At 43.0% G+C, this 26,284-nt stretch overlaps 1 protein-coding gene across 1 annotated transcript; it reads left to right on the top strand.

Moving 5' to 3' along the window:
* The first annotated feature begins 1,031 nt into the window (after window positions 1-1,031).
* Window positions 1,032-25,624, top strand: LOC142026384 (E3 ubiquitin-protein ligase RBBP6-like). Its single transcript, XM_075019342.1, has 17 exons — window positions 1,032-1,197; window positions 5,299-5,398; window positions 7,368-7,406; window positions 8,040-8,076; window positions 12,882-12,926; window positions 15,337-15,425; window positions 15,545-15,641; window positions 16,486-16,625; window positions 18,012-18,181; window positions 18,976-19,079; window positions 19,529-19,720; window positions 19,801-19,879; window positions 19,987-20,044; window positions 21,212-21,577; window positions 21,910-22,011; window positions 23,298-24,208; window positions 25,533-25,624. The coding sequence occupies exons 1-17, from the start codon at window positions 1,032-1,034 to the stop codon at window positions 25,622-25,624; spliced, it is 2,787 nt and encodes a 928-aa protein (XP_074875443.1).
* The last annotated feature ends 660 nt before the right edge of the window (window positions 25,625-26,284 follow it).

Genomic DNA, 26,284 nt, shown 5'->3' with positions numbered 1-26,284 from the left:
TTCAGTGGGACAGATACCCAGGAGAGCTGATTTCTGGTAGAGGATGGGCTTTTAGTGCATACCCAACAGTCGGGCTCGTTTGCCTCCGCTGCCGTACTGTGGGCTGTGGCTATGGCCAAATTATGGAATGAATAGGTATAATCCATATTCCACCACAGGCTTATAAGCAAGGCTACCCTATTAAAACCTAGGCTTCCAAATCACTAGTAACAGGAAGAACAAACAGACGGAGATAGCAAAAATAACTATCCCTTGGATATAGAGGACAGCACTGAAATCAAAAGGGTTTCCTGACTCTGGAAACCCAGAAGGCATTGAAAGAGCTAAAGCAAGCAGTCATGGAAGCTCCCTCATGAGCCCTGCCAGACTACAACAAGCCTTTGGTATTATATGTACATGGGCAGAAAGGAATAGCCAGTTGGCCCAGAAACGTCTGCAAGCTGTAGAATGTGACTCAGCAGAACTAGACCTCGTAATTCAAGGCCTGATGTCCTGTGCTGGGGCTGTGGCAGCAGCAGCTGCGATGACTGAGAGAGCACTCAAACTCATTAGGCTAGTTAAGTGTCATGCGCGGTTTGTGCTTTCAGAACCTTCGGGAAATGGATCGCTGGGCTTGGAGGTCATTTGGGGAGTAACTCCTCCTTCCCTGCAGACCTGACCATTGTTTGATCTTTGGCCATGCATGGTGAGCTGCCCTGCTCAGCATATCAGATCAGCATATCAGAACACAGAGCTGCACACCCCCAGGCATGGCCTCCCCATCCTGTTGCTGATGTCTGTGCTGATCTGTGCCGATTGGCTTCTTTTCACCTGTGGTTCCTTGCTGTGCAGGGTTCGTTGTTAAGCAGAGTTCGTCATTACGTAGAACCTGCCCCACCGCCATGTTTGAGACATTAACTCTTTCGGTCTCTCACAGGGCCTCTCCCCATCGTCCGCCTGCCCGCCTGGGCTGCGAGGAGGAGCCGGGCGAGCATCGCCTCCATCTGCCACGGTAGACGCTGTCGTGGAGCAGGCATCGCCTGGCCCCGACCATGTCGTGTGTCCACTACAAGTTCTTCTCCAAGCTGAACTATGATATGGTCACCTTCGATGGCCTCTACATCTCTCTGCCTGACCTCAAGCTCCAGATCATGGCCCGTGAGAAGCTGACGGCGGCCAGCTGCGACCTGCTGATCACCAACGCCCAGACCAACGAAGGTGCGTGGGGGCAACAGGCACGGGGCCTCGGGGACTGCCCGGCTGGCGGTGTCGCAAACGACCCCGCGACAGCTTGGGTGGAAGCTGGAAATCCAGTAATAGTCCAGTCTGTTCATCAGGATGTTTCAAGGCAGTGCTTTCAGTGCAGCTACACAGATGATTTGTTTGTCGCAAAGTGTGCAAGGGGCGTTGATGAGAAGAGAGCTAAAAACTCACCTCGTGAGAAAGCATAATTTTAAGCGCTAGGGGGAAAACGTGTTCTCGGGAGTTACCCTCTTTTGTGGTAGAGAGAGTCTGGCATGTTAGTAGTCCTTGTCAGCTCTTACTCTGCAAATCCTTTCCCCAGCAGCATATCAGCTGGTTGGCAAGGCATCTAAGGCTAGTCAAGGCTTTTCTTTGTCATTTCACATATCGGCTTGCCTTCTGATGACTTCTGTTCTGAAGAGCTTCTGTACTTTATCTGGGTGAAAATACTTCTCTGCATAGTGCTCAGAGAGGTGCTTTTGCACTGCTGTCAGACTCCAAACGGTGGGTTAAAGCAGGCCGTAAAATAAAGTAGGAGCTTTTTTCAGTAACCTGTTGATAGCATACATATGACAGAAATTAGTAAAGCTAGCAGATTTTCAGAAGTATAGGTGAATTTAAAAATGGGATTTTTAAATTGTGCATTCAGCGTGAAGCGGAGCATAACCTGAGCTGCTTGTACTTTTTTGCAGGAGGAAGGTCGTGGATACTAATGCAATAGCTGATTTAAGATTTCCGAGTCCGTATGAGGCAGCAGTCAAAGTAGCTCTTGTTTAACTTGTCTGCCTCCATGAAATACTTCTTTGCCTTGGGTCTTTCAAGCATACCAAGTTTCTTGTCTTTTAGACTGTTATGTCTCTTCTGCTCTTGACTTGGAGATAACATCCAAATCTTCCTTTGCTTTTGCAAGCTTTCTGAGTTAACGGGATCCTTATTTTTAATCACAGGTCAGATTGACAAAAGCCCAGTAGCCCCTTACTGGCCATCCCTGCCAGTAAAACAAAAAACAAGTGTTGTGCTATCAGGGAATAGGAATCAACAATGTTGTTACCTCCAGCTTTGCTGAACATTTCTGTTGGAGCACTGCTTGGACAAGTGTGAAAAGTAGCCTTGTTGGGCATGACGTCACTGCTCACTTTGCAGATGTGGAGTCACGAGGTGAGGCAGTGTGACGCTGCTTTGCAGGTCCTGGTAGTTGCCGAGTCTCTGCTAGGGGATGCTGCTGCCCATGGGCAACAGATTCCTGCTGGGAGACACCAGTTCATTCTGAGAGCTGTTAGACTAAGCTGGCATCTGTTAAATTCAAATTGAGAGGGACTTCGGGAATAGCGTGCCAGATTTAGTCCTTCCCTATTTAAAAAAAGAAAAAAGTTGACTTTTTAGTCGACATTGTTTGGCTTCACCTCTCATAAAATTTCATCACCAAAATTAGTTCAGTTAATTGCGGCGAAGGAAAAATAAATGTCTTAAAGCCAATTGGTATCAGGCCCCTTCACAGAACTAACTCAGCAATGGACTCTGCTGTATGTAAACACTCTTCCACAAATTCTCTGAGACGGTGACCAAGCTGGTGGGATACTTCAGTACCAAATACAAATAGGTGCCGGGATAAGTGTCCTATACAGAGAAAGCCTTTCCTTCACCGCACTATTGTCACTCTTCAGCTGATCCATTTAAATGTGCGCTGATGGACTTTTAAGGTGAATTCAGTTTTATATCAGTCTGTTACTAGATGGCTGGACCTCTCTTCATGGTGCACTTAACAAGCGAATTGAAAACAAGCATATATCACCAGATGTATATATATACACACACACATTCAAGGATAAGTCTATTCAGAAGGCAGGTGTCAATGCTTCTCTTCTAATGGTCAGTGAATTGTCACCAAGTACTAGAAGAGGACTTCTTCCTCTTTTTGCATCACACAGCTGTTGGGCATGTTCGAAGTGACCTCTGCAGGCTTGCATCATTTGTGAATAAATGCATTGGTTGCTGTCCTCATATATACAGTCTCTTCCTAGGCGAGGTGCTGCCACTTGTAAAGCTGCTGCAGAACTAGAACAATCCTCAGTTCAGCACAGGTGTAGCAAACTCCTGCCTTTTTGTGGAGCCGCTGTTGCTTGTCCTCTATCTCTGAAATGTCAGTCCAGCGGTTTGTGATCGGGACCAGAAAGAACGCTCTGTATGACTCCATTCAGCAGGTCGAAACAGCTGGTTTGGGCTTCTAGATCTGCAGCTGCCATGATGTCCCAGTTGCCTGCCTGGGCCCCAGTACTGCTTCAGCTCCTTCTCCATCAAAAAGTCCCAGTGCAGGCCTTTCTTGACAGGTGGCTGTGGAAGGGTTAGAGTTTCTTCTTTGAGAAGAGCTCTAGGGGTTGCTTTCAGGATATATGACTTCTGTAAAAGCTTCTGTTTTCGTCATTAGTAGTCCTTTCTCCTACAATTTGAACCTCCTCGGAAGTCCAGAGGAAGCTTGCTGTTCGGTTCCCTAGGGGGGAAGATCAGGAATTAGTTTCAGCTAAATGATTTCTCAGTTTTCTGAAGAAGCATTCTGTCATTTGGAAATAGAAGTAGAATGTTCATTTCATTGTGGAAATAATGTCTTCTGGTAGGTGAGTTTTGGGGTAAGAGAGGTTCCTGCCTGTAGGAATAATATACTGAAAAATGAAGCATAAATTGTGAAATATTCCTGTTTTGTGTGTGATCACTGAGCAAAACCACCCTGACAGAGCTTGACTAGATATACAGCATCTTTGGTTTTCAGACCATTGTTCTGATTCGGTCTGCAAAGGTAAGAGCTTTTAATATTTAAAACTGTAGGCAGATTACAGGGAATGGCTGCTGATAGTGATTTAAAATATTTAGTCATATCCAGCTTGTGTAAGGACAATATAAAAACCATTCTCATGGAGAGATCTTTGCATTTTAAGCTTACTCAGTCCAAGTGTCTCAGGTAGTTTGGTTTTTTGATTGTTTGGGCGTTATGTAGAAGGTCAGAAGGCTTTCCTCCTCTTCAAAGACTAACATGGTGTAAGCCCAGGCAAAGCATGGGTAGCTTCAGGCCCACTCTCTTTTCAAAAGGCTTTTCATGGCTGTCGTCGTAAGGAATTTTGTTTGAGTGTCTCAGCTCTGCAAAATGAATCGCAAGAATTCATAGAATCCTGGAATCATGGAATGGTTTGGGTTGGAAGGGACCTGAAAGATCATCCAGTTCCAACCCCCCTGCCATGGGCAGGGACACCTTCCACTAGACCAGGTTGCTCAAAAGCCCAGGGACGGGGCATCCACAACTATTGACATCCAATTCACATCCCTTGGGTTAATTCAAACTAGATGATAAGCTTCAGAGGGGAGATAGCACTTTAGTTGGAGCCAATTGTGCCCTACTTGTGAAAGCAAGCTCAACCCCCCCCCAGATTTCTCTGATCCAAATACTAGCATTGCCAGTTTTGTTTCCATTTACACGTAAAGCGCCGAGCAGCTGAGAAGCCGTGTTGTTGATGGATTATGCTCCAAGGAATAGACAGAGATGGCAGGCGCTCTTCTGTGTTCTGTCAGTCTTGACCGCTAGCAGCACAGGGGAATTGATATAGCTAACAGCTAGGAAAGCAATGGCGCAGAGTTGTCATGCTTTAGCTGAGGGCCTCTTTTGTTGCAGGGCAAGCTAGTCAGACTTCAGAATCTGGTTTATGCAGGTGAGACTTTGCTGTGGTTGGTTTTTCTCCAAAGCTCTGTTGGTTTTGTAGCCTAACAGAAGCAAAAGCAACTTAAGCTAGATCAGGAAAGAACCTCACGCATTAGCAGACTCCGCTTCAGTGACCTTTGAGACCATTTTGCTGTTGGCATTCCAACCATTGTAAAACCATGAAAAAGATTGTGCTGCTTGTGTTTGATTATCAAACCTGAAGGTTTCTTGAAATGTACTTTCAGTGTGTTGGGACGATAAAAGTGCAACGTTCCATATCAAACTTTGCTTTTCCATCCGTAAAGGGATTCTCTGAAATGTTGTGTAATTATGTATTGATATAGGTTCTCGTAAAGTGGCAGATTCTTTTTCTGTATTGATGTTGTTTTCAGAATACACAGATGGTAATGCCCTGATTCCTAGGAACTCATCGGTAATTGTTAGAAGAATCCCTGCTGGAGGAGTTAAAGTCACCAGCAAACCCCGTGTTACGTAAGTATCCGTAAAGCATTGTATTCTTGGTTAGGGGTTTCAGTGCATTAACTTTTTAAATTGATATTAGTTTACAAGAGGCATTCAGATTGTGTCTTTCTTGTTAAAGCTGCTGTTAATTTTTGTTGTCATGGGCTAGATTTTAATATATCTGTCCCAAAGCAGACGTACGTGTTTTGGCCTGCTGGGAGATGGGGTTGAAACTGCAACAATGGTAGCTTTTAAGATGATTCCATTGGGTTTGTTCTTGGGGTTGATTCTTCTGAGAGCCAAGTTGTAGATCCCATTTCCTCTACGTGGAGAGATTCCTTATTTTATGTGTTTGATTTGATTGCTTTTATAGTAAAGACAGATAGGCATTGTTGTGTAAACTTCTAATTTCTTCCCACCTCAGAAGAGTCTGATTGTCAGCGTTTGACTATTTCTTGCATTTGGGGGGTGCAGGGTGGGATATGGCAGGTATTCTTACCCCCTGGTAAATCTGGGTGTTTTGCATACTAGACACAGAGGAAAGACCAAGGGTTGCCAGCTGGCAAACCATGCAAACCAGAAGTTCCATTCATAAGTGATTCCTGTTAGTTTCCTAAAGACAATGTCCATTTCAGGCCAGAGAAAAAGAACACTCTCCTAAAGTGTATCACCTTTTGAGCGAGTACAACAAAGGAATAGTTAACCCCTTCCAAACTTGAAACTCAGTAAGCAGTTCAGCACGTTACCAGGCGTTACTAGTTCTCTAAGTCTGTTTTTACCCTAAGTTGCTATCAGTGCTCCAGGTTTTCAATCTATATTCCTCAGATTTCTGGAGGACAGAGAATCGGATGTGTTGGTTAAACTTACAGCTATGCAAATGCAATGCTGACTACAGGATTATTGCTGTCATGTAGGTATTCAGCTACATTAGCATTGTTTGAACATTCATGTCTTCCAGCCTTCTTAAAGAGACGCCTCTCCCCCACAATTAGTAGGTATTATTAGCTTGTGGTTTTGCCATGTCTTTCTCATGTTGGTTCTCAGGCAATAAAGTAGACTGGTGAGTTACTGTGTGTCTCGAAAAAACAGCACAGCAGCATCCTGGTACCTGTGAAGCATTTGCGAGCAAAAAACCCTGAATTGCTGTGAGTCTGCCTGTAAACTTTGGGCATATTACTTCAGCAGTTGCTGCAGTGCTTTCAGGCACTACCTAGGAATTCAGGACGGCACAGTGTTGTGCTTGTAACCATGGCCTTGTTTTGGCCATGTTTAACTTAAATATGTGTGCTTAGTGCCGCCTTGTCAACGCATCCTCCGTTTCTGGTTGGCTGGCGCTCTCTCCTGGTATCATAATCCTGCCCTGAAATGAGAGGAGAGATGCTGCTAGCATCAAAGATCAAGCAAAGACCTGTATGTGGGGATACGGAAAGAATGGCGCTGCTGTTGTAGTGTTGAAAATGAACCAGGCAGATGAGCTTTCTATTCCTTCAGCTGGAAACATTGCAGAAACAACTGGTAGAGTGGTTAATGTTTGGGAACGAGGAATGTATGCTATAACGGTGGAGAGGCCTTCAAAAATGCGTTACTCACCTTGTTGTATGTTCTTCAAGGTAAATGGATGAAGAAAGCATTGCGTGGTAATCTAAAGTATTTCCCTGTACTTCCCCATCTTCAGGAGGTACGTGGCTGTACTTGCGAGCCTGGTGGTATTCTAGCAGTGGCAGGAAGCATGAGCCTTTCTAGTTGTACGTAAATTCCACAGCAGCCATTGAATTGTCTCTGCTCATGCGACGCTTTGGATGACGTATGAATTGTTTGTTAACTAGATCAAGGGCTGCACGTCTGATTCCTGATGAGTGGCATGCAGATACAGATCAATAAGTGTGTGGAATCTCAGCAAGTTTTCAAATGTAATGACTATTGCCAAAAAGATTGTAGCCTTTTCAAGATTATCTTAAAGCAAATTCTGGCAAGTAAGACCTTTTCTTTTTCGTCACAGGGCTCCTAAATCACACCAAACCCCAGAAACTGCTTTCAGGTGACATTTCTACTACTATTTTTAGTCAATCTTGCATATGCTAAATGTAGGAGCTATCTGAATACAGTGCTTGGGCTTTCACAAAGAAACTCTGTTCTAAAGCCTATGCTGCTGCCATTTTTGTTATCTCTTTGTCAGATGACTGACTGTTTTCTCTGAAGTAAACTTGCACTTCAAAGTGTCTAGAACGTCAGTGTTCTTTCTTGGAAATTAAAGTACTGTATCTGGTACCCATTTGTAATACTAGATATATACGGATTGGTTAAAGTTGCCTTTGTATTTTGAGAGTTGATTATTTAAGAACACCAAGCTGTGATACAGACTTCATCTTTTTGATACTGACGCAGCAGAGACAAAATACCTGAGGGCTTCCTCTTGCACTGTTGTGTTCTATAACTGTACATCTTAATTTGTGACAAAGTAGAAACGGGATTTGGGTCTGTTTGTTGGGTTTTTTAGTTGCGCTGAATGTGCCGAGAGAGAACAGTTTAGGTATATGAATAAATTTCCCCATTCCCTAGACTATCAGAACATGATGTTTTGATGTTCAGGTTTTATAACCTGTTGTCACTGCTTTATGCTGGGTCCAAGTGCTTTACTTGAAATTCTAATCACCTTTATTTCTTCTTCCAGGAGTCAAACTGAGCCAGTGCGTGGAACATCAAAAGCAGTATGTAAAAACACAATCTCACACTTTTTTCTACACACTGCTCTTAATTCTAAACCATGTAGCCTTGTATTAATTTTCCAAACATTAACTAATTATATATTCCAGTAAAACCTGGTGTATGTTGTAAAGACAATGTCTTTGATTCAGCATAGGAAAAACTGGGTAATGCCATCACTTGCACAGGTCTAATGTAAATATTGGTATTGGTGCCTAGTGATGCATTGCATTTCACATTGAATATGCTAGACTATTTCCTGGATGACTTTGTGTTGTACAGGTAATGTATGATCGCTTTTAGATCATGTAGGTGCGAGGTTTGCACAACTGAACATGGTGCCATGTTCTACATCTGTGTATAGCTAGTAAAGCGTATGTTTGTACATTGTTTTGTTTGTAGGTTGTTTTGTGCTTTTTGTTTCTTGCAATCCAAATTGTTTGGAGTGAATTTTCTGCTATTTCCACATTATATCACTTAGCTTTTTTTTTAAAAATACTCTTTTTGCCCAATGGATTTTGAAAATGTTATCAAAACTCACTGAGAAACCACCGTGGTTAAACTTGGTACTGTTTCTTAGTTGTGACCTGGGGGTTCAAACAAATAGCCAAAACAACATATCCCATACATTTTGAGGACAGTCATGTGCAGCTAAATGTTTCCGTTTCATGTCCTTAAATGCTTGGGTATTTGTTCCTAAAAGTGTATAATTGAAGTGATATTATTTGGGCCCCTCTGAGTACATGTATGTCTTTAAGAGATTGCCATGAATTTAAATATGGTTGCTCCGCAAAGTGGTATTCGGAAGTTCTGCATTTGATCTTTCCACTCTATCTGATGAAGCAGTTTAGTTTAATAGTTTGTCTGCAAATGAAAATATCTAAGACCCAGTGTAGAGATTTTGGCACAAGGTTAGAGCCTGGTGTATTTGTGGGTAAAATCCCTGTCATTTGTCTGAACTTCTGCCTGCAGTACTTTTTTGGACCTGGGTGGCTTCGGGGTTGGATGCTGCTTTGATTTCCCAAAGGTTAAGCCTTTCTTTAGTATACCCCCACTCTGAATTTCCATTTGGAAAAGGGGCAGCATTTTTCTTCGGGTTAGAAAACACTGTCATTCGGCTGCTAAACTAGAGAGAAGTCACACAAGGAAATACCTGACTGGTAATGGTCTAGATCTGGATTTGCGACTTGGGTCGAAGGCTAGGTGTAACTGTGCTTTTCAAAATAGCCCTTATAATGTAAAAATTCCTATTTGTTGGTTTTTATTTTTCATCTTCAAGTATAACTGCTTTTTCTTCACTAGAATGGTGTGAGGCTTTGCACTAACCCTGGATCATTGGATCTGATCCCTTGATCAGCTGTTTGGGTAACTTAATCTAGAAATTGATGAGCTCTGGGGTTGTGTTCTGTCAAGAATACAGCCTCTGATTCTCGTGGAATGGTATACAATGAACTTAAAGTGGAAAACTTCTTGTATGTTGGTGTAAAAACAGTAAGCCTAAACCTGACATCCATAATTCTATCACTGATTGGTTCAACTTCCTTTTTGGACATGAAAGGCTCTCATTGTGAGCCCAGTGACCCTAGCAGTTAATGGAAGGCATTTATGTAAACTACCTTTATAGTATTTGATCTAACTGAGATGGGGTTTTATTTCTTGGAAAGAGTTCTTTTTCTCTTTGTTTACTAGCTTGTGTATAAACACAAATCACATCTTCATCAATAAGGTTACCATTCTTTCAGCCTCGTGTGTTCCCTGGTGTCTTTGTATTACGTTTCTAAGTAGCATCTTACCATAAGCTTAGATAGATGTCTCAAAAAAATATTTTTTTTTAAGAAAGGAAAAATCCTGGAGTGGGAGGGAAGACTTAGTGTTAGTTAGAACTAATTAAAAGGAAGACAAAGCAAAACTGTTCCCTTCTTGTTTGCTCTGACTGTACCTGATGTGGGTTGTGGGTAGCCATAGGGAGGGTGGAAGCCTTGCATCTCTCTTTACAAGTCCTCTCTCTCTCTCTCTGTCTCACACACAGAGTAAAAGCACTGCAGCCTCAGGTGCTTCTAGTGTTGGAGGCACAGTTAGCTTTATTCTTAAAGCTAACTCAGGTCTTGGTCTAAAGTGTGTGGGGTTTTGTTTTGTTTTGTTATTTTAAATAAACGTCTTTCTGCATGTATTTCAAAGCCAAACCTGGATCTTAGTGTGGTCTGAATAAATCACTGGGAAGGCTTGCCAATTATTGTTGAACAGTAAAGCAGCAATGTTAAAATCAGTTCAGATTTTTTTTTTTTTAAAGGATGCACAAAACCTTATACTTTGAATATTTCTTAATTGTCTTGCTCTTATGTTAGCTGTCATTCTACACTTCCAAATCTGTGCTGCTGTCCTACCGTTACTACTGCCAAATCAAGAAAGTGAATCCTATTTGTTTTCGTATTCCTATTTCAGTAACTGCAAGGATCTCTAGTTGGTATTAGTCCTCAGAGGCTGCAGAAATGCAGAGAGTCACGCGCATTGTTTTAGCACCGCCAAGCACAGCTGTGATCCTTCCTGGCTGAATTTTCAGTTTAACCAAGCTATTGGGTTTTAGGAAACCACTGTAATTTAAATGCAGCACTCCAGCAGTGAGATTAGCCTTTTCCTCCTATTTTCTGTCCCCTTTCCCACTTGCTTTATGTGAATTTCTGTTTAGTCTTCTGTTTGAAATGGGAGTTAATACATTGACTGTTGATTGTGGGGTTTTTGAGGGTTTTCTTTATTTGGTTACTTTGGGGTTTTTTTCGGTTTGGGTTTTTTTTCCCCAGTTCTTCTGCAGTATTACCTTAGGGTTGTATACAAGTGTCGTGGAGGTGTTGTTTCTACTTGACCGATGGGAGGGACTGGCAGGAAATACTTCAGTAGAAATTTAAAGGAAAAAAACCAAAGACACAAGAATGTAGGATCATTGGAAGATGGCCGTTGGGCAAACGTACTAAATAGTACATTAATTTTCTATTTGCTGCTTTTGGTAACTGTTCATAGAAGGGAGTGCTTTCATCTCCTTTAAGAAATCAGACTGTTGCCTGCAGGCCATATAATAACTGCTTCCTAAAAAAATACAAGAACTAATATTAACTGTTATGTTTCAGTTACTGGTCAGTCCTAGACTGTTTAATGCCAGACTCCAATAGAGAGCTTTCCTAATTCCTTGTTTGCTTCTGAAAACCCGCAAAGTGATAATGGTTGTGCCTGCCATGAGAGAACATAGGCCTGTTTTTCCACATGTGAAGAAGAGTGGCATGTGGAGCATGAAGCTTCAAAATACTTGATCAGACTTCCGTTTTGACAGAAGTGGGTACCAAATGTTGTGAAGGGAAGGAAAGTTGAATCTTCTGGTAAGATTTGCAGTGGAAAGAAGGTCTCTTGTTCCAGGTCTGGGTGCTCCTTTCCAAAGGCACGTTTTCATGATTTTTTTACTTAGTGTTGGAGTAATGTTGTCTGCGCTTTCCTAAACATCTAGAGAAGACATGATTAACTGGAGTGAGGAAACATCTTCTGCATGTAAATATTTTGTCCCCAGAGTCTGCTAAAACTGCTCCCTTGAATTCTTCCACTACGTTAGGTAATAAAGGACAAGGGCTTTTTTCCAAGGAAGGATTTTAATCTCTGCTCCGATCCATTTAGGGACGTCTTGAGGAGAGCTCTTCAGTTTACGCTGTGACACTTTATTCTACATTTTTGAACAACCAAAGTCCTAATAAGCAGAGATTCAGGTGTCTTTCTGATCATGTTTTGCTAGTGTAAGCTTAACTGCTGCTTGTGGCATAATATAATTCCATATTCTGGAAAAGGAACAAGCTAAGCGTTACCCTGTTTACTTGTGGAAAAGCAGCATTTCGCTATTAGTTCTCCATAAACGCTGCAGCCTATTGCAAACTAGTGGCCTGAGGGCTTCACTCCTGCAGGGTGTTCCAGGAGGTAGGTGGGAGGGAGGAGTGTGGTTGCAGTGGAGAAAAAAATTACAGGACTGTGCTCTGACTCCATGTTTTCATCATCATTAAAAATTGGGTTTGCTCTGCTAGTAAGAAGCATAATATTAAATTCTCACACCTCCGGAACTAATCTGGATAGTATGGCCTGTGGTCTAATAAAATACAAGACATCAGTATTGTCTGTTTTTGTAGGCCGCTCTGTCATGGTAAACACCTTTATTTCACTAATTTGAGCAGCCTGTTTTTTTCTAGACAAAGTGGTGGTTTACTTTCATGGCTGATGTTCTGGCTTGGTGTTTTTATTTGGGTGTTGTGGGGTATGGTGAGTTTGGCATTTTTAAACTTAGTGACGACAGGAGGGGCAGAGTTCATGGTTGAGGGCTGATACGCCTGTGCTTGATTTTGCCAGGCAGCTACTGTCTTCATAAAAGCATAACTGTGTGCATTTAGAAGTGATGAGATGTTAACGGATTAATTGACAAGCTACACTGCAAATAAGTTTCCTGTAGTGATGCTTCCTTCTCAAATAAACTGAAATCCTTTTTAGCTGAAAATTGACAGATGTGAGCATTTGACAAGGGTCCCTCTCTGAGATACTGTGGAGCAGTAAGTTGATGTCGTGCGGGTTTGGTTATTTTCGTTTCTTCTCATTAACCACACAGGCACTCTTAAGGTGCCATAGGTTTGGACTTTGTTTTGAGCAAACACAAATTGCACGGGGTTGGCAGTGCCCCTGTCAGCGACACTCAGAGGATATAGTGCAGACTTTCAGACTACAGTAGACCTTAACTATTGCTATGTTTTGACTGTAGAACTTGAATATGTGTTTAATTTTTTGTGAACAGACAGATGACTCTCCTGCATCTCTTTCTCTGGCCCACCTTGCTAAGGTATAGATATATTCTTTTCAAATTCTTTAAAAAAAAAAAGTGTTTGCTTTGTTTTTTAAAATCTTATACTGTGATCTATAGCTGGATAACTGTTGTAATGGAAACAAAATTTAATTTAATTTTTATTAATTTAAAGTATTAATTTTAACTTTAAAATGGGTGTCTATTTTGGTACTAGCCTGTAAAGAGCAGTTCCCACTTTGGGAAGATAGAAGGGGAGTACCTTATCAGCCTCAACGTAATGTTGCACTATTACTCATCTTCCAGACACACAGAAGCAGCATTTCAGAAGCTGTTTACCATTTCTCATATGTTTCATTGATTTTGCATTGGAAACTAACAGTTTTTCCAGAAGAATTGAATGGGCTGTAAGTTACGGGCATTTGGAGGGGGGAGTGTGCAACAGCCAAAAGAGAATCGTTTCTGTAACATGGACAATTGCATGGCTGTTTTTGAATTTCTAGCCATTAAAGTTACAGATCCATTCTTTTAATGCTGCACAGTTTCATAAATGCTAGTATATAGACAGTAGACAACATAATCTAATTTGTTGGAATGCAGACTGTGTGAAGTGTGAAAGTGTACCTGATTGTTTCTAGGAATATACCGATGTGTATGTGTGGCATATTAGCAGATGTGACCTTCTGGAACTGTTGTAATGCCATGTTTTGCTATGGACCTGCTTGCATTTTTTGCTCAACAATGTGTACCTTCCTCTGGGAAAGCACTACTGTCTGCACTTTGTGAAAAGGCGTAGTGCTAGCCAATGAAAGAACTAGTCTTTAAAGTTACAAAGCTTAGAGAGGGCAGGGCCTAATGCAGAGGAGCTAGTTCTTTCTTCTGAAAAGGAAGGCTGGAGTTCATTTCCAAGAAAGAGGAATCTCTTCACACTGGTCACTTCTTTCCTTTCTCACTGAAGAAATTAAATTGTGTGCATCTGGGGGGGGAAAAAAAATGTTTGGAAGGTAGCCACCAAAAGAACTTGGTCTCCATTAGTGCTGTCCCTAAACATGTCCTTGGTACTGTAAACTTATGCCAAATTTTACTCTTAAAATATGAAGAAGTGTCCTTGTGGTGTACACATTTAAGCTTTTGAGAAAATTTCAGTATTTCAGAAAAATACAGGAACATAATGGAAAGCAGCTCAAACCTGTTACTTACTCTAACGTCTTTAGTGCAGACTGACTTGGCATGGAGGTGATGCGTTAAGAGTTTTCTGGTTTATTATTACTACGTATGAAATGCCATGTTTGAATTTTGGTCTATTCCTACTAATGTGTTGTGGGTTTTGGATGTGTTTTGTAAACTGTTGGGTTCAAAGAAATTAGTCAAGTATCTGTAAAGCTTTCTGTAAATGTTAATGGAAATGATTTCATAGGTGTTGCTCTGGATTATGTTACTGTGGAGAAAAAAATGGTGTCTATGAAACATCCATTTAATAGAATGTTGAAACTAGTTGGTTGCTTTTGTGAATGAATGCATATAAAAACAGAACCATGAGTGGTTGATCTGAGTGGTTGATCTGAATGCTAGGTGCTTGCAGGTCCACATCCTTTACAGCCTCTCCCTTAGACCCTGCTTGGATCTGGACTCGTGTGAAATAAAAACATTGGAACAAATACTACTTTGAAAAAACAGCTGGCTTCAATAATTTGAAAGATCTAGTTCTGCATAAGGTTGATATTACAATTTATATGTTAAAAGGACACAGTCAACTGGAAAAAAAAATGCAGATTGTGCTTCCTGTAGTTAAATCACTTAATATGAAGAAGTTAGTAGAGGGAGAAGCATGCAGTTTGGACTGCCTCCAGCACATGATGGTCAAATTTGTAGTGACAAGAATCTTTTGTCTTGCTGAGGGATTATTAAAAGCTTGCTTGCTTTTAATGCTTCTGTGTGGGAAGCTGCATTTCAGCAAGCAAAAACAACTTCCCTGACTCTTAAGTTGTGTGTCCCTTTAATGCTGCAAAATGTAAATAAGGATACTTGCATGCATCTTTCTCAATTAAATGTACAGTGGATGTCTTCTTCAAATAGGCTGGAGCTTAAAAATCACCTTAAAAATACTGGATCGTGTAATGTTGTCTACTTATGCCTTCGGTCCACTTGGAAGACAATTGGATTGGTTACGCCAGTCTTTCTGTAAGGTACAAACAGAGCCTAAGGTTTTGAGTGCCCAAGAACGCTCTTGTCAAGTAGGTTAACACGCACACAAACACCATGTAATAACGGTGTAAGGGCTCCCCAGAACATCTTCAGGACAACGGTATTTTCTATAAGCAGCTCTTTTCATGCAACCTCAGCTAGTGTTGTGCTGCTCTTTACAGGACTGGGTGAGCGGTGTTGTCTTTGGCTGTGTGGGCTTAAACGTGTTTCTAATGTGCGTGTCAAATAATTGCCTGTTAAACAGACTGCCAATCTGGCTGAAGCCAGTGCTTCCGAAGAGGATAAAATAAAAGCTATGATGATCCAGTCCTGCCATGAATATGATCCAATCAAGTAAGTGTTGATAATGTCAGATCTGTTCTTTGAAGATTATGGAAAAAACTGTAGAGGTGTTTGGTTTAACAAGCGAGACATGTGCATACCTTGTTCTTTTATTCCCCCAAAACTTGCAGTTACATGAAGAAACCCGTGGGTCCACCTGCATCGTCATATACTTGCCATCGTTGCAGAAAACCTGGCCACTCTATGAAGAACTGCCCAAGAAATGGGGTAAGATTGTGGGGGACTTCTGGTGTTACCTAGTTTTTAATTGTTTTACCCTGGCAGTTAGGTAACAAGTACATGAATACTCACGTGAAGAATTGTTTCTCTTGGGGTGAAATACAGAGCTTATATGGCAATGTTGCAAAGCCTTTCAGAATTTGAGGGAAACCTGGAATTAGAAATGTAAAATTTTCTTTTTTTCTAGGTCATGGACATGAAATGTGTCCATAGATCTTTCTCTGTGAACTTGTATGCGTGTTTTTGTACATTTCAATGTTATTGGAAATTTTTCTGGTTTTAACTCTTTTTAGTGACAGTTCATAGTTTTTAGTATTTTGTATAAAAAGAAGATGTTTCTGTTGACCCCATCTACTGAACATTTGTGTGTTTTAATCAGACAAGCCTCTGGTTGCGTCTTCATGCCGTTTAATGTTAGTCACTGAAGGTACATGCATGAGGTATGAATTTAGCCTTCATATAGAGATGGTGAACATAAGTTTCCCCAGTGAGTGATTCAGAGCACTGCATTAAGCTCTCCCTCTGCATTGCCCTTTGGAGGAGGAGGAGCGGCTTTGTGTCTCTTCTCTGAGTGGATGGTGAGCTAAGGGCTGTTTCGCCCTTAAGGAACCTGAGGGTAAGCCAAAGAATGTCGACCGAATTCAAAACACTGCTCAAGCCTTTGGAACATCCTGGCTGTATTCATTTAAGAAAAGAAGTATTTTAGTCGAGCGACCCTTACGCTAGGTAAAAGGAGAGGATTAAAGGCTCTTGCTACTTAAAATCATCATTGAAATGTCATTTTAAGTGTGGGTCTTAAGATGCGGTATGTCTGCATTTCTTGTCTCAACAGGACGAAAGTTTTGGGTCTGTGCCCAGGATGAAAAAGACCACAGGAATTCCAAGGAGTTTCTTGGTGGAGGTGAAAGATCCCAAAAGGAAGGGTGTCATGGTGACAAAAACTGGAAAATACGCAATACCACGTGTTAATGTGTAAGTATGGAATTAATTGGACCGACCAAAAAGTGAACGAGAGAAACCGTGCGTAAATGTCTGTATTGGCTTTGTGTGGCAAGTTTTTGGTAGCGGGGGTGGGGGGGAAGGTTACAGGGGTGGCTGCTGTAAGAAGCTGCTGGAAGCTTCCCCTGTGTTCAAGAGAGCCAATACCAGCCAGCTCTAAGACGGACCCGCCGCCAGCCAAGGCCGAGCCAATCCGCAATAGTGGTGACGCCTCTGTGATAACATTTTTAAGAAGGGAAAAAAAGTTGGGACAGAGGGAAAACGGCAGCCGGAGAGAGGAGTGAGAACATGTAAGAGAAACAACCCTGCAGACACCAAGGTCAGTGAAGCAGGAGGGGGAGGAGATGCTCCAGGCGCCGGAGCAGAGATTCCCCTGCAGCCTGTGGGGAAGACCATGGTGAGGCAGGCTGTCCCCCTGCAGTCCAGGGAGGTCCACGGTGGAGCGGAGGTCCACAGTAAAGCAGATGTCCACCTGCAGCCCGTGGAGGACCCCACGCCGGAGCAGGTGTGTTCCCAAAGGAGGCTGTGACCCCGTGGGAACCCCGCTCTGGAGCAGGCTCCTGGCAGGACATGCAGATCTGTGGAGAGGAGCCCACGGAGCAGGTTTTCTGGCAGGACTTGTGACCCCGTGGGGTACCCACGCTGGAGCAGTGTGCTCCTGAAGGACTGCAGCCCATGGAAGGGACCCATGCTGGAGCAGTTCGTGAAGAACTGCAGCCCATGGGAAGGACCCACGCTGGAGAAGTTCATGGAGAACTGTCTCCCGTGGGAGGGACCCTGCACTGGAGAAGGGGAAGAGTGAGGAGTCTTCCCCCTGAGGAGGAAGGAGCGGCAGAGACAAGGTGTGATGAACTGACCGTAACCCCCATTCCCTGTCCCCCTGCGCCGCTGGGGGGGGAGGGTAGGTAGAGCATTTGGGAGTAAAGCTGTGCCTGGGAAGAAGGGAGGGGTGGAGGGAAGGTGTTCTGAGATTTGGGGTTATTTCTCATTACCCTACTCTGGTTGATTTGTAATATATTGAGTTAATTTTCCCCAAGCTGAGTCTGTTTTGCCCGTGACGGTAATTGGTGAGTGATCTCTCCTGTCCTTATCTCGACCCACAAGCTCATCTGAGCTAATTTCGTTGTTGATCCACTGAATGGGAGAGGTCTGCGGTGGGAAAATTGTTCCCCCCTCCCTATTCTAGTGTGGTGGCTATAGAAAAGTAGGTTCAACTAAATGCCTATGTTTTAGGAGGCTAATGTGGAGTGAGAAGAATTCCATCTCCTGTCTTCCTTTGATAAGATCCAAAGCTTGGAAAAGTTCTCCTTTACCCATCTTTAATTTGTTTCTTTTTCCTTCCCCTTTCCCCTCCTCCAGGGAAGCTTATGCTAGAAGAGAGAAGGAAAAGCCTCCCTTTTTACCGGAGGAGCCATCCTCTTCCTCCTCAGATGATCCTATTCCAGAGGAGATTTTATGTCTCATTTGTAAGGAGATAATGACTGATGCGGCTATTATTCCCTGCTGTGGAAACAGTTATTGTGATGAATGTAAGTGTGAACTCCCATGTTTGTTAATTCAAAACAGCACATCTGCTCTTCTGAAAGCAGAAAGAGGAGATAGCGAAATTATTTTGTTACCAGTTCTATTTTATACTTAAGTATACCCTGAATAGGAAAGGGCTCTTCTCGTATAAAGGGGGAAAAAAGCCACAGAGCTTTAATAGTTAAATAAATAAATAAATAGTAAAATACATAGCTTTTTAGTTAAATTTACATGCGGAAGGACGAGTATGAGAGGAGTGGCTGATTGTGCAGGTGATTGCAGTATTGGATATTGAGTGCATTTAGTTTGCCCACAGCCCTTTCTCTCATACAAAACTATATAGCCAACTCTGGTGACTTTCGGTGGTCTGCAACAAACGGATAGTTAGCAGCATTTAATCCACATTTTCCTCCACGGGAGAGTTGGTTAAAACCTTCAGAGCGCGAACCTAGTAATGGTTTTTTGAACCTACTATTTGTTTTTCTGAGACAAGTTTTATTCGTTAACCTGGAGGGTGGGGACTTCTCACTGTACTATATAGTGGGAAAAAGACTAGCTGAAACATCAAGACACAGCCTACTCTACATCTTCAAATGTTACAACAGTGACATACCAAAACTCTAGAGTTATTTGCTGCATACTAGAAATTTTTTACGCTATTGAACCTTTATAGCTTCATGCTCTCACTTCAAGACCATATTCACCTGTTGATCATATAGGTGTTTTTATAGTTGATTAGAACCCCCAAAACTTCCTTAGTTTGGCTAAATGCTATTTTGATTATTCTAATTGTACACAGGTATTAGAACAGCCTTACTGGAATCTGAGGAGCATAGATGTCCAGAGTGTCATCAGACAGGTGTTTCGCCTGATGCTTTAGTGGCCAACAAGTGCCTACGCCGGGTAACCTGATGACTTTTACGTAAAGTGCTTGTAAGAATAGGCTCTTTGTAAAAAGCTGAAAGGGAAGGAAATATTAGTTTACATCTGCTTAAGCAAGGTTGACTTGAATAAGGCTAAATTTACCTTTCAAGTGCATTATCTGTTATCACAGAAGCTTACAACTCCTTGGAGACAATCTGGCAAATTCAGGTCATGCTTTTGTTTAAGGTGATTGCCTCGCTTTCAAATTCTGTGTTAACAGGGCAGTACTTTGAATACAGACACTCCGAGTTACCAATCACTAGTATCAGTGTTTAATGTGATGTGTTCATGTATCGGCATGTTGATTTCTTTGGGGATTGATAGCATTTACAGCTAATTACACAAGTAATTTGACTCTGTGGAGGCTTTTGTTCGTATATCTGCTGAAGTTTCATGTTACCTTTGCGTAAATGTTTTTCTGCCTCTAGGCTGTGAGCAACTTCAAAAATGGAGCCGGTTACAGAAGAAGGCACCGTCAGCAGATGTGGCACCACCAGCAGCAGCAGCTGCCACTGCCACCACCCCCACTCGTGACTCTTACACCTCCTGCTGCTCTGGTGACTGCTGCTGAACATTCTACATATTCGTCTCTGTCAGTCAGCAGTTTGTTGGAAGAGAAGGTAAGCTTTGTTTCAACATTTGCAGCGATTCTTGTATTTTAGTAGAGCTTGTTTTCCAACTGTCTGCATTTATTCACAAGGGCTGTCAGACCCCTGTACTAAGACAACCAGCATTACCAAGTCGTCTGGGCCCCCAAGGACAATCAACACGCACCACTGGTAAGGAACTGTAACTTTTAATTTTTCTAAAAAGAATTTCTGTTAAAAAATGATCTTCAGATACACTGAATGGGATTTTTTGCTTTTTCCTCTCTCCACTCCAAAAGGTCATCCAGCGAGAGCCAGTACAATTTGCTCAGCAGGTGGCAGACCAGGCTGGGAACTGTAAGTGTTCTGCAGAAATTCAATGTATTCATACTGGTAACCTGTTAAATGAGGCTGTAACACATAAATTCTACAACAGCTGATTTATGATGAAGTAAGTGTGCACAGATAGTTGTGTAGAATACAAGTGGTCATTAATTTTTAAATGGCCTAATTTGAATTGGCTTTAACAAAGGGGTATGTGCTCGCAGTAAGATTATTTACAATAGAAGTCCAGTGCATAATTGAAAAGAGGACTCTGAAAAATGCACGCTTTCTGAGGAAACCATAAGTGCATCTAAAAATCAAATCTAATTAAAGGATCAGGTGGAAAGCCACCCTTTTGCTCACTGGCTGTATAAGGCTGAAGAAATTGATTTCCCAATAGAAACCAGCCTCCAGCATTCTTTTTTGAACAACTTAGTTGATTCTGATTGAGCAAATCATTGGAAAAGTCAAGGCTGTTATTTTAGGACAATTCTGAGTTTCTTCAATTTAGTCGTCTCAGATAGCCAAGCTGCTTTCTCTCCGTTGGAAAGAGAAGAGTCTGTTTTATCTCTTATTGCTGTGCCAAGTCAGTCCTTCATTTTTTTATATGCTTGATGTTAGATCGACTGTAAGGGTGCACTGTGTTTATAAAATCTCAAAGATAAATCCAAACAAAAATGGGGATCCACCCCACAGATGATTTAAAATCTCAGATTCAGTAAGCAAGAAAATAACAATGCAGGGACAAGAACAGGCCAAGTACATCATCATGAGGCGACAGCACAGGAAGCGTATGTGGAAGAGGTTAAAAGAAGTTTGAGAGAAGATGAGTTAATATTTGTGCAGGACTTTGAAGGTTAGAAGTGCGAAATATTAAGTGTCTCCAGGAGTAGCAGAGGAGCGGTGGGCACATGGCACGTGGGAGATGGGAGTCTCTGTTAAGCGTGGGCAGCCTCCACTTGCAGCTGCAAAGCTGAGTGTCAGGAGAGAAGACCGAGGGGAGTGTTGGGGGTGAGGATGTGGAAGGCAAGTATGAGGATCAAGAAATGAGTGTAATCTCACATGAACGGAAAGCAGGGAGAAAAATGCTTAAGTTGAGAACAAGAAGTGCTCCCCACCATGCTCCCGCTTCCTTCGCTTTCCTCTTTAAAATCCGACAGAGTGTAACAAACAGTGACACATGGTTTTGGGTTTCTTTAGAGGTCCAAATCGAGGACGCCTGCACAGCGAGTGTACCCAAAGGACTCAGGCCCCAGCACTACCAGAATCAACACCAGTCTTTGTGCCTGTGCCTCCAGCTCCCTTGTATCCTCCAGCACGCCATGCACTTCCTCTTCCACTGGGGGTACCACCACCACCGTTTCCTCCTCAGTTTCCACCTGGCCAGCCTCCATCTGCTGGGTGTGCTGTCCCCCCTCCAGGATATCCCCCAGCTCCCGCAAACACGTCATCAGCTTGGGTTCCAAGAGCAGTACCCATGTCTCCTTCACCTACCATCCCAAGGACTCAAGCATCTCCTTTCTCTGGGGAGGAGTTTTACAGAGAACAACGGAGTCTTAAAGAGGAGTAAGTATTTGGCTCAGTGAAGCTGCGTTGTTCTTCATTTTTGTATTTTGATCACATAATGAGCTGCAGTTACACTCAAGTGCACCTGACGTAAGCAAAAATGACAGTGTTTTTTCCAGTATACTTTTGTGTTGCAGATGGTAAACATGCAAAACTAAACCAAGACAAATGTAATTCTAAAACTTTCCCTAAAACTTGTAGGAACGCTGAACTGTTTTTGCTGAAATGGGATGTTCCCCTGTTGCATTTGCATGCAGTCTATATTTTCTCATATTGGCCATGTTTTGTCTCTTGGTGCCTTTTTGTAATAAAGGTCAAACTTATTTTAACAGGGAAAAGAAAAAGTCCAAACTTGATGAGTTTACCAGTGATTTTGCTAAGGAATTGATGGAATGTAAAAAGATTCCAGAGGAGCGTAGGCATTCGTTTTCCAGGTAACTGGTTTACATGTCTGTAATGGAGCAGCAGGTTGTCTGGAAGAATCAGGGGGAGTTCCACTGCACCCCTCTCTCATTGGATGGATTGGATGAGTCAAGGGATTAGCAGGGATAGGAGTTTCATAGGTAGGTTACTGGCTCAAATATGGCAGAGATTACAGTTGACTGATGGTGATAATGGGGCAGCAGTTGTTAAGGAACAGGGGTCTCTTTCCCTGAAGCTTCTCTGCAATGACATCCTTCACCTCCTGAGAGCCGTGAGGAGGCTAGGAACTGAATAGGTGTAGTAGCCGGATTTTCTGCATCTCCCTGTTCTGATTGTAACCATTACCTCAAAGCACATCGGAGGAGATATGTGAGAGAAATTGCCTTCCTCTTTTGTCTCTCTCCTGTAGGTACACGGAGAGATTTTAAGCTGGACTGCAGACTGGTGGCTTTCACTAGAATTTTGTTGACATTGTTAAATGAAAAACAAGAAAAACTTGTGAAGAAAAAACGCAGGGCAGCTGATGTTTTCTATCCCCCCAAATCACTTGGGCAGGAGTCTGCATAGCTGTCTCTTAGTAATGCTGTCAGTATCCTTCCTAGAGTAATGGCATTAAGTCATATTACTCGAGGCTGAGTTTAGAAGCATTTAGATACGACTCTTTCTTGAAGCGCTGTCACTATCCTTGGTTAGAGCTAGAGGTATGTGCAAGATTTTGCTAGGACATTGGGCTAGAAGTGTTGATTGTAAGACTGCAGTGCAAGTATTTTGCATCCTGTACAAATTGCCAAAGAAGTAGTGAAGTTAAAGAGACTAAGCTGGCATTTTAAAATTGAGCTTTACTGTCTTCAGGCCAAATCGTGTTTTCCTGATGTTTGATACTGCACTGTAGCCATTAAGACTTGCTCTTTTTGCATCTTACTGCAACAAAAATGATTTGCGCTGCATGTCGTTGCAGAGTAGTGAAAAAATGGGTGCGTTCACATAGCAGTAGAGGCCACTATACACCACCTTAAATCAGCCGATAGCTATGGTAGTTCGCGTGGTAGAAGTGAGTGGAAACAGACTTAGCCTTCCTGTATGTTTTTCCATTAACAAAGCAACAGCTGTTCTGTCTTGTGAGCCGAAACTTGTACATGTTATTAAGTTCTTCGGTTGGCAGTAGCATTATGTCAGCAGCTGAAAGAACATAAGTGTATGGAGAGTCAAAAACCCCAAAGCAAATCTGGAAGGAAAAAACTGGGGAGAGTGACTGTTTTGAATTAACTTCGTGTGTGTGTGTTGTGTTTTTTTTAAGGTCCAAGTCTCCTTCTAGTGCTTCATCTTACTCTAGAAGTTTCTATACCTACTCCAAGTCAAGATCAGCTTCTTCCCCCTCTCGCTCCCACTCTCGATCATTTTGTCGTTCCCATTTGCATTCCTACTCGCGATCGCGGCTGTATCCAAGAAGAGGCGAAGGGAAGAGTCGTAACTATTGTTCTAGGTCAAGGTCAGCTGGTAATAGAGCTGGAAATTACCCTGGAAAATCTTCTGGAAGAGCACGCCATGTCGTCAAAGATCCTACCAAATCAAAAGAGAAGGAAGTGGAATATCCACAGGGAGATGGCAAAGGAAATAAACATCAAAAACACCAGAAGAGAAGAAAAGGAGATGAGAACGAAGGATTTCCTTCATTTCGTGAAAGATGTCCTGGAATGGAACCTCCTGCGAAAAAAGTGAAGGAGGAGCTTCCCAAGACAGGCGGCATTGAAACATCTTCCTCTCAAAAGGGTGAGAAGGTTCTTGGTACCCCACAGAAAGTTCACCCAAAAGTGACAAAAGATCACCCAGAAACCAGACCAGCCGAGGAGGAAAAGGCAAAGAAAGACCACAATGAAAATGACAGTGAGAGTAATGTATCTGCAAAAGATGAGGGAGCTGCAGGAAAAAGTCCAAAAGACCCCAAAGAAAAGTCTGCTGATAAGGTGAAAGAGGATACAGCAGCACCTGCTGCAGTTGACCAGCCTGAAGCAAGCAGAAGTCAAAGCCGTCCCAGTGTTAGCTGTAGTCAAAGCCCTTCTGAGAGTCAGCCTCGAAGCCACAGCAGCAGTGCCAGCTCGGGAGAGAGTCAAGACAGCAAGAAAAAGAAAAAGGAGAAGCAGCAGCACAAGAAGCATAAGAAGCACAAGAAGCATAAGAAACACAGGAAGCATAAGAAACACATTGGAAGCGAAACGGAATTGGAGAAGAGCCAAAAGCACAAACACAAGAAGGAAAAATCGAAGGAAAGCAAAGATAAAGATAAGCAAAACATGAAATCTGTCACTACATAGAATGACGGATATTAAAAAAATGACTTAATTCCTAAGTCATCTGTATTAGATTTTGATAAAATGTAAATGAATTCAAGCGTTGCAAATAGTGACATGGAAGACCCTGTGCTGCACTTAAAATATTGCTGCTTGATTATTTGATTTTTACATCAGAGCTTTATAAAAGTGAACATTTTGTAGAGAATTGTGAGTTGTGGCCATGTATCATGAAAGGTTTTGCTGGGGCATGTTATTTTTAACCATTGTTGATTAGTTTGGGTGGGGTATACTGCAAAAATTTTCACAGCTGAATTTTGTTTTAATTGCCTGGCAGAAGAAGGTGGTACCTGTTATAAAATAGCAGCAGCAAAATGCTTTGCAGAATCCATTACAGCCCTGTTATGTCACTTTTTGGTTATAATACATTTTCAGTAAACTATCCAACGTGATGAGATTTCCAGTGATAGCTGAACATGAGCAGAGAAGAGACTAGTGACAGAAAAAAGGTACCAGTAGAAGCTTGCTGGTAGCTAACATGTACGAAAAATAACCATATCAAGGGGTTTCATTTGGAAAAGACAGGTAGGACTTTAAATCTTTTGAACTGATGCAATGTGGGGAGGTGCTGCCAAGAGGTATGTTTTTTTCCTGTGCCAAGCGGCCTTGTTTTTCTATTGTAAAAGGTAGGATGTGGCCCCAAACATAGAGCCACTCTTCACAGCTGGTCCTGACAATTTTAGAATAACGTTCAATAAGAAGCTGCCACATTTCAACCTTGTTCCAGTTTGTTTGGAAAGCTGTTGTCATTTGCCAGCAGACATTTACACATAGACTTTAGGATGCCCTGTAATCTGTATTTCCTCTCATAAGAATGCTGATCACCAAGGTGTTTGTGTTCCTTAAATAGAAGCTTTATTAGGAGTATTTTCATATGGTGGTGCCATGATACAGAGCTAACCCTTCCAATAAACGTGGGGTTCAGCAGATGAGTTTGGCAGAAGAAGAAAGCCCACTAGAAAGGCAGGCTTCTGCTTTAAGCTTCTTTGAACAATGACAGGAAATCTAGAAAATGGTTCGGGTGTGACGTCACGTTGGGGGGTCTGATGCCCTAGCGGGGCTGTGAGGTCAGGAGGGGGGAGCCGGGGTGTGTGTGTGTGACGCAGGGGGGTCCCCGACTTTTGGTTCCCCCTCGTGACCCCCCCACCCGGACATGCGGGTTCCCCCCTGCCCCCTGCGTGCAGTGGGCGTGGCCTCGCCAGGCCCCGCCCCAAGCCCCCCGCCCCGCCTCCATCGCCCCAACAGACCCCGCGGCCCCACAGAGAGTGGAGGTTAACCCCACCCTATGGATCTCCGCCACCCCCCCCCGGACGCTATGGACTCTTCCCTGGCCCTATAGAACCCCCCTGGCCCTATAGACCCTGCCCTGATGCCCAGCCTTACAGACCGCCCCCAGACCCTCCATACTCTTCCCTGACACACACCCCCAGACCCTATAGACTCTCTTTGGATCCTATAGAACACTCCCTTTCCCCCCTGGACCCTGTAGATTCTGCCCCCCCAACCTTATAGTTCCCTCCTTTCACCGAAGCCAGCCCCTGTAGATTCCCCCAGACCCCATGGAACCCACTCCCCCTCCAAGCCCTAAAGATTTCTTCTGGAAGCTATATACACACACACCCCCTCCCCCAGGACCCTATGGATCCCTGCCTCTCCCAAGCCTGGACCATCTAGATCCCCTGGACTGCCTGGATCCCTCTGTTATTCCCTGCCCTGGGCCATATAGATCCCTCTGGACCCTATAGATCCCCCTGTCACAGGAGGACCCAGTCATCTGGACATGCAGGCAGCCCCAGGTGTCCAGGTAGTGGACCAGGGTGTCCAGGGGTAGATGCCCCCCCGACCCAGATGCCCTGTAACTCCCCTCAGCCCCATATAAACCCCATAGTTCCTCTCCCCCCGGGTCATATAGACCTTATAGGCCACTCTTTCCATC

Source organism: Buteo buteo, chromosome 33, assembly GCF_964188355.1.
Source record: "Buteo buteo chromosome 33, bButBut1.hap1.1, whole genome shotgun sequence".
NCBI classification, from domain to species: Eukaryota; Metazoa; Chordata; class Aves; order Accipitriformes; family Accipitridae; genus Buteo; species Buteo buteo.
Note: the sequence above shows the minus strand (reverse complement) of the source record. Positions and strands in the feature narration are given on the sequence as shown.

Bases quoted from the DNA above. Each gene is read 5' to 3' on its own strand.
- LOC142026384 (XM_075019342.1), top strand. From the start codon at position 1,032: ATGTCGTGTGTCCACTACAAGTTCTTCTCCAAGCTGAACTATGATATG. The intron at 15,642-16,485 runs GTAAGATTGTGG...TTGTCTCAACAG, and splicing joins AGAACTGCCCAAGAAATGGG to GACGAAAGTTTTGGGTCTGT. The intron at 22,012-23,297 runs GTAACTGGTTTA...GTTTTTTTTAAG, and splicing joins CGTAGGCATTCGTTTTCCAG to GTCCAAGTCTCCTTCTAGTG.